Genomic DNA, 13709 nt, shown 5'->3' with positions numbered 1-13709 from the left:
GTGCCTCACAGCTCATGTTAAAGCAGTGGGGAGAGTGTTTGCTAAGGAAGTCCCCCTCATTGTCCCCTTCAGAATAGGCATCTTTGCCTGAACACTTAGGAGGAGAAGGGTTTAATCATACAGATTTGCTTGGCTGCCGAAGGAGCTTGGGATTGATTCTGCCCCCCCCCCCCCCCCCCGCCATTTAGCTCTTTTGCTTCTCGTCGTTAATGCTGGACCTTGGTGACCGTAGCTGACCAAGCATTCTCGCAGATAAGTGCCACTGTCAGAGAGAAAGAGCATTTGCATGTTGGTGTGGCCCACTCTGAACACCGTCCCTGCCAACACAGCCCATATTTGGGGTCACATGGGATGTCCTAACCCAGCAGAGGGCCCGTCAGCTCTGAGCAGACCTTGTCCCCCACATGGACTGGTCCAACATGACTGCTCCACCGGCTGTTCCCCCCCTCCCCCGCCTCCGCCGCCCTGGGGTGTGGTCACCAGCCCCTTTCTCTCCAGACTCCCAGCTCCCCGCAGGCTTCCTCGAAGCTCGGTGTCTCTCCAGAAGCTCGGCTCCTCCGAGACACACACACACACACACACACACACACACACACACACACACACACACACGCTCCCACTTTTTGAGACCTTTGCGGAAACTCCAAGAGAAGAAGTAAAGTCTTACGAGCACTCTGGATCTCCTGAAGAAAGCAGGGAGCACTTGCGTCATTTGGATGGTTCCCCCCGGACGGTGTTTTGTTAAGCCCGGAATTTTGGGTTCCCAAGCGGCAAGACGGACAGAGACCTGAACTCGATAATGCAAAAGCAGTAGGAGTTTTATTCCAGTCAACTGGGGTCAACACTCTCACCCATAGAGTGGTCTCTTGATAGCGACCCCAATTTCAGGCAGCAAACAGTTTATATAGGGTTTGATTACATAAGCAGTGCATGCCTTATTGTTTCAGAAAAAAAAACCTTACCTAGTTACCAAACAAAGGTGTTTTGGCAAGTAATAGTGGTCAGGCAATAGTTAAACAATCATTTCCAGTAACAGTTCATGGCTACATAAGCTACTCTTTCCTTAGGGTTGACAAAAGATAATTTGGGGGGCATTATAATTGAGGCATAGTGAATGATTGAGCATGTATTGGGCCCAGGAACTTCCCAGGTGGGTTCAGGTCGGCTAGTTACACATTGTTTCATTGCAGGGAAACTGAATCTGTTTCAGTTACAGAAACTGAATCTGAGGCCTCCCTGATTTTTCTCATTTCTGGGCCTATCATGGCGTCAGCTTTGCCCTTCCAATCTCTGCTTCCCTTCACCCTGGAGACCTGTCCACAAACTGAGTGGGCACAAACCTGTTTCCTTTTTCCTCTGTTTGATCTCCTCAGGAAGTGGAATAAGTTTATCCTTGCGTAAGAAAGCATATTTTTATTATTGATTTAAAAAAAAAATCCCTGCACTGGTTGCAGGCAGGGGTTAAATAAGATGCATATTTTAGAGGTAGTCTAGGACCTATTGTACCATATAGACCAGAAACTTGCCTGAGTTTCCACTAATTGTGAAGTGCTCTTCACGGAAATCCTTATTTGGTAAATATTGTTTAACATTCTGTGGATGTTTCATGCTCCGTAAGGGCAGAAGTTTGAATGTGTACAGCATGAGGCTTGGTCAAAGTAAGTCAGCAAGCCCACAGCCATGGAGCATTCCAGAATAGGAGCAGACACACAGCCGGGGGTCATTTCCTCATCTGGCCAAAACCAAACCCCATCTACACTTCTGGCTGGAGGCACTCTTTTTCCCGTAGTGTTATAAAGAGTGTGTGTGTGTGTGTGTGTGTGTGTGAGACAGTTGAGACTATGGAGTGTAGATGTGTGTCTGCACACACACATCACACCACCATGCACTCACCTCATCAGTGGATCTGGGCAAGAGCTCTGAAGCCCTCTTTTTGCCCGGTGGACACTCGCTTTGCTCCTAGAGGCCAACTGGTGGCTATGGGCAAGGCTCTGCCCGGGGAGGGACTGTTGTCCAGTGGGCATTTGTACCTGTTGTGATCTTCAGGGCCGGGAGCACAGTGGTGGCAGCTGCATACCAGGCAGGATTTACTCCACCATGTGCAAGGTGAGAGTGGGTGGGCCTGAGGTTTGTAGAAGGCAGGCAGTGTAGACAAGCAAGTTACAAGACTGAGCCGCCACTCCCCCTTTCTACACCTGGACCCGACCAAGCTTATGAGGGGAAAAAAAGCCACACTTGTGGGCTTGACCCATACTTATTCCTGGAGGCTGGAAAGCCCTAATGACGGTGCTGACCGGCTGGAGTGCGGTGAGCACCGGGGGCCTGGTTTTGTGGTTGTAGTTCTTACCCCTCCCCGTGGGGCTGAGGGCTGTGCTGCCGTTGCCCCTCTTGAGGCCTTATCCCGTTTGAGAGGGTTTCATCACCCCCGGGAAATCTCGTCGCCTGAAACCACGCTGGGGAGGCCAGGCGGCCAGTATGCTGGACACTCTGGGGTCCTGCATCCCGCCCCCATCACTCAACCCTCAGTGTTCCATGTCCCCACTCGTCCCCCAGGCACCGACTCTGCAGCCTGCCTCCCTACAAGCCACCCTCCCACCCAGGAGTGGGACAGAGAAAGGAGATGCGAGAGACTTTAAGGGGTCTCAAGTGCACCCAGGTCCCAGTGGGGCTGCTTCTGCAGGAGAAGTGGGCAAATGAGCCAAGCTCCCTTTCATGCAAGACTATGCCCCAGAGGCCTAAGGGAGCCCAGATCCTTCTCTGTGTCCCTAAAGCACTGTCCACCTGCAGCTCGCCCTATAGCAATTCCGGGGGTGGAAAAGAGCCCCCAGGCCCCACCCCTGATGGCTCCAGGCGACCCCACCCAAGGCTGCAGTTCAGGATTGTTGGGCTATGGAGCCCAGTCCTAGGTCCTGCCGAATAGCTCCTGGACCCGGTTTCGCTCCCCTGGAAGAACGCCAATGTGGGGACAAACTGCTCCACGGCCCACCCGCCGTAGCATCTCTTCACCCCTAATCCTACAAGGCAGGGGGGTGCCTTTCTCCTGGGGTGGCAGGGAAAGCCCACCCTATACACCCATATCTGCCTCCTCCTCATGCAGGTGCCAGTCTGCACTCATGTGTGTGTGGGGGGGGGTCCCACCCTAACATGCTCTCATCGCCCACATGAGGGAGAGCCTTGGCGCTTCCAAACCTACATCCTGGTCTGACTTTCTTCATCTTACTCACTTCTCTCTCCTTGAATCTCCAACGCTAAGCTGGCAGGAGTCACCAAGCCGTTTGCCTCAACCGTTTGCTCACAAGTATCCTCAGTGCAACGCACAGTGCTGTTGCCATCATCGTCCACAAAACTCCACACATGAACCCAGTTCAGCCAAATTTCTTCCCTGTTTAACGAGAATAGACTCTCCATCATTCCCAAACATACTCCTCACTTCCACGTCTATTCTGTTGTGTACACCCATATTTCTAGCTGATGTCATTTTTTCTTCTGCTTGGAGAAAACATGCTTCACATTTCTTATTTAGGAAATGATAGCACAGCGGTAGGGCATTTGCCTTGCACACGGCCAGCCTGGCCAAGCCAGGTTTGATTCCTCTGCCCCTCTTGGAGAGCCTGGCAAGCTACCGAGAGTATTCAATATGCCAAACACAGTAACAAGAATTTTTTGTATTTTAATTATTATAGCTTAGTAGTATTCTTCTGTTCGTAAGAAGTCTCACAATGGAGATGTTACTGGGTCAAATCAAATGAACAATGGGAGGACAGTGTTTGTTTTGTTTGTTTGGTTGGTTTACATGACTGTATATGTTTTGGGATACAATTGGCACCTTCTCCAAAAAGATGTGCTATTCGCCACAAAACTGTGTTACTCACCACCAACATCCTCCACCACTGTCCATTGCACCCTCCTGCCTTCATCCACTCCCTCCCGCCGCTCTTCCTCTCATCCTCTCAGTTCTGTTTGTCCTGAATCCACGGCTGTTTGCCCATGGTCTGTTTCCTCCCTGCCTTTCCTTCTTAGGAACTGGAGATCAGTATTTGCCTATCTCCTGATGACTTATTCCACTTAGCATGAGCCTCTTCCATTCCATCACACTGGAGCAAAATGCATAGTTTCCTCTTTTTAAAAAAAAAAATTAAATATTTTAAATGCTAGCAGTGCTCAGGGGCAAAACCAGTGTTGATGCTTGGGGGCTCACTCCTGGCAATGCTAATGGAACCATGTGATACAGGGGATCAAACCTGGCCGCCTGCACCTTTTATTTTTGTATTTTAATTATTATAGCTTAGTAGTATTCTTCTGTTCGTAATGTCATTTCCCTTCCATTTACGCATCTGCAGGCACTCGCTTCCAGATTTAATTGTGGTTCCGTGCATGATGAATTCCTTCAGTTTGTTTTTGTGTTTGGAAAACTATTTCTCTTTCATCTTGAAATATGTTTGTTAGGTTTAAAATTCTAGTAGTTGGGTGCCGGAGTGATAGTACAGCGGGTAGAGCGTTTGCCTTGCACATGGCTGACCTGGGTTTGATCCCCAGCATCTCATATGGTCCCCTAAGCACCACCAGGAGTAATTTCTGAGTGCAAAACCAGGAGTTCCCCTGAGCATCGCTGGGTGTGACCCAAAAAGCAGATAAATAAATAAATAAATAAAATCTCTAAAAAAAAAATTCTAGTAGTATTAATCTTCTACTTTCAGTTCTTTAACAGTGCCTCACTAGACCAAAGAGATCGTCTAAACATTAAAATGCATGCATTGCAGGTGATGGACCTGGATTTGGCCCCCAGCACCAAACGTGACCCCTGATTGCAGAGCTAGGAACAAACACTGAGCACCCTGGGGCATGGCCCCAACCCCCCCTCCCATAAATAAATGAATAATTAAAATGTACTGCTTTGTCTACACACTTGGGGTCTTAGCTCAGGCTTCAACAACACAATTGGGATACAATTGGCACCTTCTCCAAAAAGATGTGTTATTCGCCACAAAAGTGTGTTACTACTCACCACCAACATCCTCCACCACTGTCCATTGCACCCTCCTGCCTCTATCCTGATGTCATTACCTTAGGTGGAATAGTGTTCTCAGAGTTCTAGAGGCTGAAAGTTCGGGGTCATGGTGCCATAGTGGTGGGTTGAGGAGGAAGTCATCCTCCAGGAACAGGAACCCTCATGCCAACCCTATGACCCAGTCACCTTCCCAATGCCCACCTCTTACATTCCCAGGGCCTGGGGTGGAGCATAGAAGGTGGGGATGGGGGACGTTTGACTCTTGGTTGCTTTAGCAGGCTCTCTGTGGGCATCCTTACCTTGTTCTTCCCTATCTAGCAGGATGTCCTGGCTGCTGTTCAGGTGGTCACTGGTTGACTTTGAATAGTATGAGTATGTATCTGGGTGTGTTTTTCTCCCTATGTGCTTGGACTTCAAAGAGGCTTAGTTTTACGGGTCTCTGGTTCTCATCAAACCTGTAAATTTTCAGCCCCTATTTCTTCACTTTTTCCTGTTCTTCTCCCCACTCTTTCTCTCTCTCTCCCTCTTCCTCTCCTCTCTCTCTTCTCTCTCTTTCTCTCTTCTTTCTCCCTCTTTCTTCTCTCTTTCCCTCTCTCTTCTCTCTCCCTCTTTCTCCCTTTCTCTCCCCTCTCTTTCCTCTCTCCCTCCCTCTCTCACTCCCTCTCTCTCTCTCTCTCCCTCTCTCTCTTCCTCTCTGTCTCTTTTTCCCTCTCTTTCTCTGTCTCTCTGTCTGCTGTCTGTCTGTCTGTCTGTCTGTCTGTCTCTCTCTCTCTCTCTCTCTCTCTCTCTCTCTCTGTGCCTCTCTCCGTACCTTTCTCTCAAGTTCACTGACCACTTCCTCTGCGTGTCTGACATGCTATTTACCTAGCACGGTGCCTTGTTCCCTCACACGTGTGGTTTCATTTCCAGTCTGGCTGGGCCTTGTCGTCCCCTCCAGGTGTCGGCTTCAATGCTTTAACCTGCACTTGCAATCAATCCTAATACGGTCTCGGTAGCTGTGTCTGCTAAATCTGATCTCTGTCTGTTATGGGTCCATTTTTCTTGACTAAATCAGATTTTCTTTATGATTCTTGTGTTTCAGCTTCTCTGCATTTCTGGACTTTTTATAACAGTCTGGACTTTTTGTAACACTTTTTAGAAATAATCCACAAACCATACAATTCATGCTTCTGACATGTACTATTAAGTGCTTAGTATTACTAAGATTTTTACTGAATTGCTATATTTAGATGCAGCCTCCAATTTTAGAAGATTTTGCTGTCCCCAAAGGAACCCCTTACCTAACAAAATTGCTTCCCAGGCCCTCCCTCCCCCATCCCCAGCAATTACCAGTCGACTTTCTAGTCATAAAAAGTTGCCTGTTCTGGAAATTTAATACTAATGGAATCATAAATAGCTGGCCTTCTGTGATGAGCCTCTTTCTCTCAGTATGTTTTTGAAACCAACCCAATGAAGTGCATGCAAGCAGTATATTTCTCCTTCTGCTCTTGCGTTGTAGATATCCGGTGCATCTCCCTTATCCATTCACCACTTGGTGGAAATTTGGGTTGTTCAGATCTATAAAATGTCTTTGGCCAGAGGGATTCTTGCAAGCCAGACTCAAGGACCCTGGGGGCTCTTCTCAGCGATCGTTGGCCAAGCAGGCCAGAGGAATTCTCACGCTCAAGGCTGCAGCTCCAGGGACCACCTGGGCCACCCACGCTGTGCCCAAGGGTCTCCAAAGCCACACTCAGTAATGCTCAGAGTGCCATGTGGTGCCAGGGATCCAGCCCGGTTCAGTCACGGGCAAGGCAAGCTCCCGGACCTCACTCCTAGCTCCCCACCCCACGGAAGCGCCATATCCAGTGTAAATCAGGAAGTTCCCCTGGCTGGATGGTGGATATTTGCCTTTCCTTTCAGTATTCATGACTTGTTCCAGAATGCAGTTACGGCCCAACAATCTGATCTTTTATGAATCTTGCTCTTCAGCATGTTAAGCAGAGCATGCTCCTGGGCTGAATATCCCCAATCCCCCGTAAAACCCTTCTCCTTTGTGTCTGTGGCCCTTGTGGGTTCTCAGGGGGCCTGGGAGTGATGGCTCGAGCCTTTCAAGCACCCTTCCCTCGCCTCACGTGTCTCCTCACTGCCTGCCCTGGCCTCCGCTCCAGGCTCTCTACCTTGTGCTCACTTTCTACAACTGTACTGCCTCTCCCTTCTGGGACCACATTCTGGGTTTTTCTCCCTGGACCATGGCCGGGACACTCAGAACCATACAGGCTCTACACTTGTGGATCAGGATTCCCTGTCCCCTTGCCAGCTCTCCCTTTCTGAGCTAGCCAGCAGCGTGGCAGTGTGACAGCATGGCAGCATAGCAGCATGGTAGTGTGGCAGTGTAGCAGCATGACAACATGGTAGTGTGGTAGTGTTGCAGTGTGGCAGTGTGGTAGTGTGGCAGCATTGAAGATGGCAGGTGGCAGCGTGGCAGTGTGGCATCATGGCAATGTGGCATCATGGCAGTGTGGCAGCATGGTCGTGTGACAGTGTGGCAGCTGACAGTGTGGCAGCGTGGTACATGGTAGTGTGGCAGTGTAGCAGCATGACAACATGGTAGTGTGGTAGTGTTGCAGTGTGGCAGTGTGGTAGTGCAGCAGCATGGCAGATGGCAGGTGGCAGCGTGGCAGTGTGGCAGCATGGCAGTGTGGCATCATGGCAGTGTGGCAGCATGGTCGTGTGGCAGTGTGGCAGCTGACAGTGTGGCAGCATGGTACATGGTAGTGTGGCAACATGGTAGTGAGCCAGCATGGCAGTGTGGCAGCTGTCAGTGTGGCAGCGTGGCACATGGTAGTGTGGCAGTGTAGCAGCATGACAACGCGGTAGTGTGGTAGTGTTGCAGTGTTGCAGTGTGGCAGCTGGCGGTGTGGCAGTGTAGTAGTGTGGCAGCATTGCAGATGGCAGGTGGCAACATGGCCATGTGGCAGCATAGCAACGTGGCAGCATGGCAGCATGGTAGTATGGCAGTGTGGCAGCGTGGCACATGGTAGTGTGGCAACATGGTAGTGTGGCAGCATGGCATGTGGTAGTGTGGCAGTGTGGCATAGCATGATTGCAGCAGGGGGAAGTGTGACAGCTGACAGTGTAGCAGCGTGGCACGTGGTAATGTGGCAACGTGGTAGTGAGGCAGTGTGGTAGTGTGGCAGCATGGCAGCGTGATAGTGTGGCAGTGTGGCAGCATGGTAGTGGATAGTGTGGCAGCAGGTAGTGTGGTAGTGTGGCAGTGTGGCAGCGTGGCAGGTGGCAGCATGGCAGCATGGCAGTGTAGCAGTGTGGCAGCATGGTAGTGTGGTAGTGTGGCAGTGGGGCAGTGTCTCTGAGTCAGCCTGTTGTTGCCTTGTGCCTGATCCTAGTGCTCTGAGGTGGAAGGTTAGTCTGGTTGGCCTGCAGAGGCACCCGGTGTGGAAAGCCCCATTTCTCAGGAGAGGAAGCCCATGCATGGCAAGCCCAGTGAGAGCTTTGTGGGGAGACCTGCAGAGAGAGGGGGTTTAACTCTGCATCTGAGGTCCCCCATGGGCGCAATGCCAATGACTCTTCCCCAGGCAGACAGGTGGCGTCAGCCCTGACTCTGGGAACGTTTGTGTCTCCTCCCACAGGTGATCAGCGAGTTTGAAGCCTCTCCCGACTCGTTTTCCTACAGAATCCCCAACCTGAGCCGCAACCGGCAGTACAGCGTCTGGGTGGTGGCAGTCACCTCGGCAGGGAGAGGCAACAGCAGCGAGATCATCACGGTGGAGCCCTTGGCCAAAGGTGGGGGCTCCCCTGCACACGGCCCTTGCAGCTCTGTCCCGCCTGAGCTGGGCCCTGGCTGTGCTGCACCCGGGGAGGGCCCTGGAGAGAGCCCAGTGGTTAGACGCACTGTGGGCCAGCAGTGCCTCAGTCTCCCTTCCCACAGCGCTCAAAGCAACACAGCTAAGACAAGACTTTGGGGACCTGGGGCCACGGCTGCTCACGCCAGTGGAGGTCCTAATGGTTCTGGGCATCCCTTCCTGACCAGAGCCCAGAGCTTTCCAGGGGTGTCTGGTCTCCACCCGCCCCCAGCAGCCCAGGATAGCAGCTTCTCTTCTCCGTCATGGACCCAGGCTCCCACTGCAGTGGCCTTCCAACTGTGCCCCATGTCTGTGTGTCCAGTGGAGCATAGCCGAGCGTCTAAGCTGGCTTCTAGCCAGGCAGTGTCCTGGGACAGCCCCTTGGCTTCTGGGGGACTTGAGTCGTGGCATGTTCACCGAGCTGGCTGTCCCTGCTGCTGTGTCACTCTGTTGATGCTCTGGTGGCCCTGCCCACTTGGGCCTCGGGTGCTGCTTCCTCCCGAGAGGCCCAGCCTTCTGCCTCTGGACCCACCAAAGAGGCTCCTGGCAGCCTCTCCACTGCCCACCCAGCGCCCTCTAGGTTTATCAGAGCGGGTACCTGCTCCTGCTCATCCTAGCGGCTACTGCTAGAGCCAGTGCAGGCCATGAGCGCGTCTGAGGGCCGTGAGCCGATGCAGGGGCCCCTGCAACTCCTCCTCCTCCTCCTTGTCTCTTCAGGGCCTTTCTATTTCGCATTACTACTGGCTCCCACGGGGAAAGGCACCTCTAAGGTGCCATGTGGGATAGTCGAGACAAATTGCTTAATAAACAGCTTTGGGAAATGATCGGGCTTGAGGAAAGCGCAGCTCAGTTCTGCTGGGCTTAGGAGACCCCAGATATTTCATCGAGGTGTCTCTGATTTAGTCTCGGAGTTAGGGGAAACGGGGCTGATGGGGCGCTTGGCTGTTGGTACGATCTCACCGCTCTCGGGTGAGGTCGGTGATCAGGGGCGGGTGTGGGTGCAGGGTCTTCGGGCTGTGCAGGAGGAGGTGAGTGGGCTGACCGGGCTCTGTCTCTGCCCAGCTCCAGCGCGAATACTCACCTTCAGTGGCACGGTGACCACCCCATGGATGAAAGACATCGCGCTGCCCTGCAAGGCCGTGGGGGACCCGTCACCAGCAGTGAAGTGGATGAAGGACAGGTAACCAGTTACCCAGTGTAGATGCCCGTGGGGAGGCGTGGGAGGGACCAGGACTCTCGTATGCTGTGTCTAATGCGTGGGTTTCACCTCCCTCTGACTCCACGCCTGGAAACCGGGGAGCCTCCCGGCGCTTTGTGGAGTTTCTTTGAATACAGAGAGAAGGTCAAGGGAGCAGAGGGAAGCTTAGCTTTTTCACTCCGAAGGATGTGATCTCTCGCCCTTCCTGTTCAGGAAAGGAGACAGCATCAGCTGGTCTGAGATGCTCGGGGTCCTCATTGAGGCCCTGAGCCCCGGACCCCGGAGTCAGGAGAGGCTGAGCTCACCTCTGCCCTGGCTCCCCCAGCCCCCTGCTCTGAGAAAGCATGTGAAGACCTAGAACGTGACTGTGCTGGGGAGATCTGGCCTCCTGTGCTCAGGGGTTATGGCCAGAGGCAGCAGCTAAGAGGGGAGGGAGAAAGTGAGTGAGAGGCTTCCTGTCCATGGAACTTTTCTGAGTGCTTTCTCCCTTCAGAGGAAGAGCTGGGCTCCGAGACCCGGGTTGAGAATCCACAAAGGAGCAGAGAAGAGATCTACATAGTTGTGCCTGAATTTCAGATCCCCAATTGTGGAGAGACCCAGTCCACACACCATAATGCAAAAGCACTGTAGCACTGTCCTCCCATTGTTCATTGATTTGCTCGAGCGGGTACCAGTAACATCTCACAACAAATTGTGAGACTTGTTGTTACCGTTTTTGGCACGTTGAATATGTCATGGGTAGCTTGCCAGGCTTTGCCGTGCGGGCGAGATACTCTCAGTAGCTTGCTGGGCTCTCAGAGAGGGGGGGAGGCATCGAACTTGGGTCAGCCGCGTGCAAGGAAACACTGTACCCACTGTGCTATCGCTCCAGCCCAATGCAAAACCAAAAGAACTTTATTACTAGCCCGAGCCAGCGCTAGCTTGAGCTAGGGTCCAAGTCTCATCCAACGGAGTGGAGTCTTGACAAGGACCCTGACTCCATATCACAAGCGGTTTATATGGGTTCAGAGTTGAGAGGCAATTTATATACTGGTCTGTCTTTAGCATTGGCCCTATTACAATGGTGGTCAGCAATTGGACAATGGTTAGCAACAGTTTCTAAGGAGGGAACGGTGACCCCCTCATGACCAGCCAGACCCAACTGCCCAATTCCTTATCTTGGCATATTACTCAACTGGAGGGTCTACCAGCAACTGCAAGTTCTGCTTCCAGGAAACAGAAACTGAGGCCTAGCTGAGACTTAATGTTAGTTGCAGCTTGTCATGGCATTGGTTTTGCCCTCACAACATGGATTCCTGAGAGTTGCTCTTGCCCAACAAAAGCCAGAAACGCTTGAAACTCGGGTCTTAATCTATGTCTGGACTCAGCATCTCATTTCTGCATCACTTAGCCTCAGAGCACCATCCACAGACCCAAGGTCAAGCCTTCTGGATGTGGGCTGACCCTAGGGAGCCAGGGGACACGCTCCCACTCTCACTGTGTTGATGAGGAGGCTTCAGAGGTCCATTCACCCCACCCCCACCTCGGAGATAGCGCCCTTCCTGCTGACTGTGTCTGGGGGGGTCGTCTCCAGGCCCTGTCCCCACCCGCCAACCCTCACACAGAGAAACAGAGAACAAACAAGTTCTGTGGCTGGGGGTTTTGTTGTTGTTTTTTTCACAAAGTTCAGGCTTGGATGAGTTTTGACCCCATTAACCATCACTTAGTTCTTCTATGCCTAACCTGTGGTTGTCGAGTCTCGATGGTTTCTGCCAAGCTCAGCCAATGGGGATTGTAATCTCTTTAATCTGTGCCCTTTTCTTCCTGTGAGGCAGTAACGGGACCCCCAGCCTGGTGATGATTGATGGGAGACGGAGCATCTTCAGCAACGGGAGCTTCGTCATCCGGACCGTGAAGGCCGAGGACTCGGGCTACTACAGCTGCATTGCGAACAACAACTGGGGCTCTGACGAGATCATCCTGAATTTACAAGTGCAAGGTACAGAACCCAGGCCCCGGGCCCCGATGTTCTGTCACGGAACCGGGGCTCCAGTGCTCTGTACGGAATCCGGGCTCCAGAACTACTAAGCTCTGTATGTGTGACCAGGGGTGAAGAGTAAAACCAAGTAAAAATCCATCTTTACGAAGAGCTGTTTCTATTTTAAAAGAATATATGTCTGTTTGGAAAAAAATAGGGCTACACAATAATACAAAGCATCTTTAATCCCAAGAGAACACAGAGTGTTTGGGTGTGTACACAGAATCCCTTCCCTGGATGTGTGCGACTCTGAAAATGTTATTCTGAATAGCTTTCACCAGTGACACGATTTATAAGATGTGTGTAGGAGGTAGAAAACACCAAGACGAAAGCTGGATCCCATGATCGCACACAATGAATAAAAATTTTTTTTTAAAAAGGCCATTTACAGGAACTCTAAGCAGAGAGCTATAATCCTTGGGCAAGTATGTGCTCAGTACTGCACATAATAAAATATGTGGTAGGGCGTTTGCCTTGCACGCAGCCAACATGGCCGACCCAAGTTTGATGACCGTGGCAAACCCAGAATGTCCGTGTTAGTGGTCCTTGGGGGGACCCGGTATGAACCCAGTGCTCGATTATTAGTGGGAAAACAGAATGCATGCTTCTCTGCCTAGCAGTGCTCCTGCACTGAGAAGCCACAGCAGGAAAACGAAAATCAGGATTGTGCCCAGGGAGGATAATATTCTCTCTTTTTTAAAAAATAACCAAAAAAACTGATCTGGAATTTCAAGTAAATGGCTGGGGTGAGAATGAATGACTGGGCCTTTCTGAGCACACTGCTCTATGTCTGGGCCCATCTTCCTGGTCTCTGGGTTCTTCTCTTGGGAACAGAGAACAGTGTTTTCAGGGATGCTTTCTCTCCCACTTGGACTCTGATTCTCAGTTGCCTCAGTGTGTCTGTTTATCCTTAGAGATGATCCCCAATAACACGGAGACCCATTGGTTAGGAGTGTGCATTCTGCAGCCCTGGTATAGATGTTCAAGTGTGTGGGCTGCTTAGGGCCCACCTTGAAATCCAGGAGCAGCATATGTGTGTGTGGTTGTGTGTGTGGTTGTGTGTGTGTGTATGTGTGTGTGTGTGTCCGCATGTTGCATCTTGAGGGAGGAGCTCAAAAAACAGGAATGTTCGGGGCTGAAGCAATAGTACTGCGGGTAGGGCGTTTGCCTTCACGCAGCTGACCCAGGTTCGATTCCCAGCATCCCATATGGTCCCCTGAGCACCAACAGGAGTAATTTCTGAGTACAGAACCAGGAGTAATCCCTGTGCATTGCCGGGTGTGACCCAAAAAGAAAAAAAAAAAGGAATGTTGCAGCTCATTTTCCCTCTCGCCCCTCTTCCTCTGACACATTCACATCCTGGGAGAAAAGAGCTAAGGATTGCCATTTGACTTTCTCCTCTAAATCACAGCTAAATTGCAGCATAGAATAATGCAGATATCCTTAGCGCATTTAAAGAGATTTCAGTGAGTGATGAACAACTCATAAATCTAAGGAATCTGTGAGGAAATGAGAATCTGTGAGGAAATGAGTTAGCAAGAAATCCAAGTAGGAATGGAGTTGAATTGTCTTTAAATAATAGATTCACTCCCTTCTATCTCTTTAGCCCAGGATATCAACTAAATAGACATTTTGACAGAAGTGAAT

At 51.2% G+C, this 13709-nt stretch overlaps 1 protein-coding gene across 2 annotated transcripts in view; it reads left to right on the top strand.

Annotated features, from left to right (window-relative positions):
• DSCAM (DS cell adhesion molecule) overlaps nt 1-13709 on the top strand; it is a 647956-nt gene that overhangs the window by 585504 nt on the left and 48743 nt on the right. The window contains exons 21-23 of one of the 2 annotated variants that reach the window (XM_056119325.1): nt 8635-8788; nt 9910-10027; nt 11860-12023. In XM_056119325.1, the coding sequence (XP_055975300.1) occupies nt 8635-8788; nt 9910-10027; nt 11860-12023 (436 nt within the window). Of the gene's footprint in view, nt 1-8634; nt 8789-9909; nt 10028-11855; nt 12024-13709 lie in introns of those variants that run through there. The other variant, XM_056119326.1, reaches the window with a different exon arrangement.

Source organism: Sorex fumeus, unplaced genomic scaffold (genome assembly GCF_029834395.1).
Source record: "Sorex fumeus unplaced genomic scaffold, SorFum_2.1 ptg000041l, whole genome shotgun sequence".
Lineage (NCBI taxonomy): Eukaryota > Metazoa > Chordata > Mammalia > Eulipotyphla > Soricidae > Sorex > Sorex fumeus.
The sequence above is the reverse complement of the archived record's forward strand: the minus strand, read 5'-3'. Positions and strand labels throughout refer to the sequence as shown.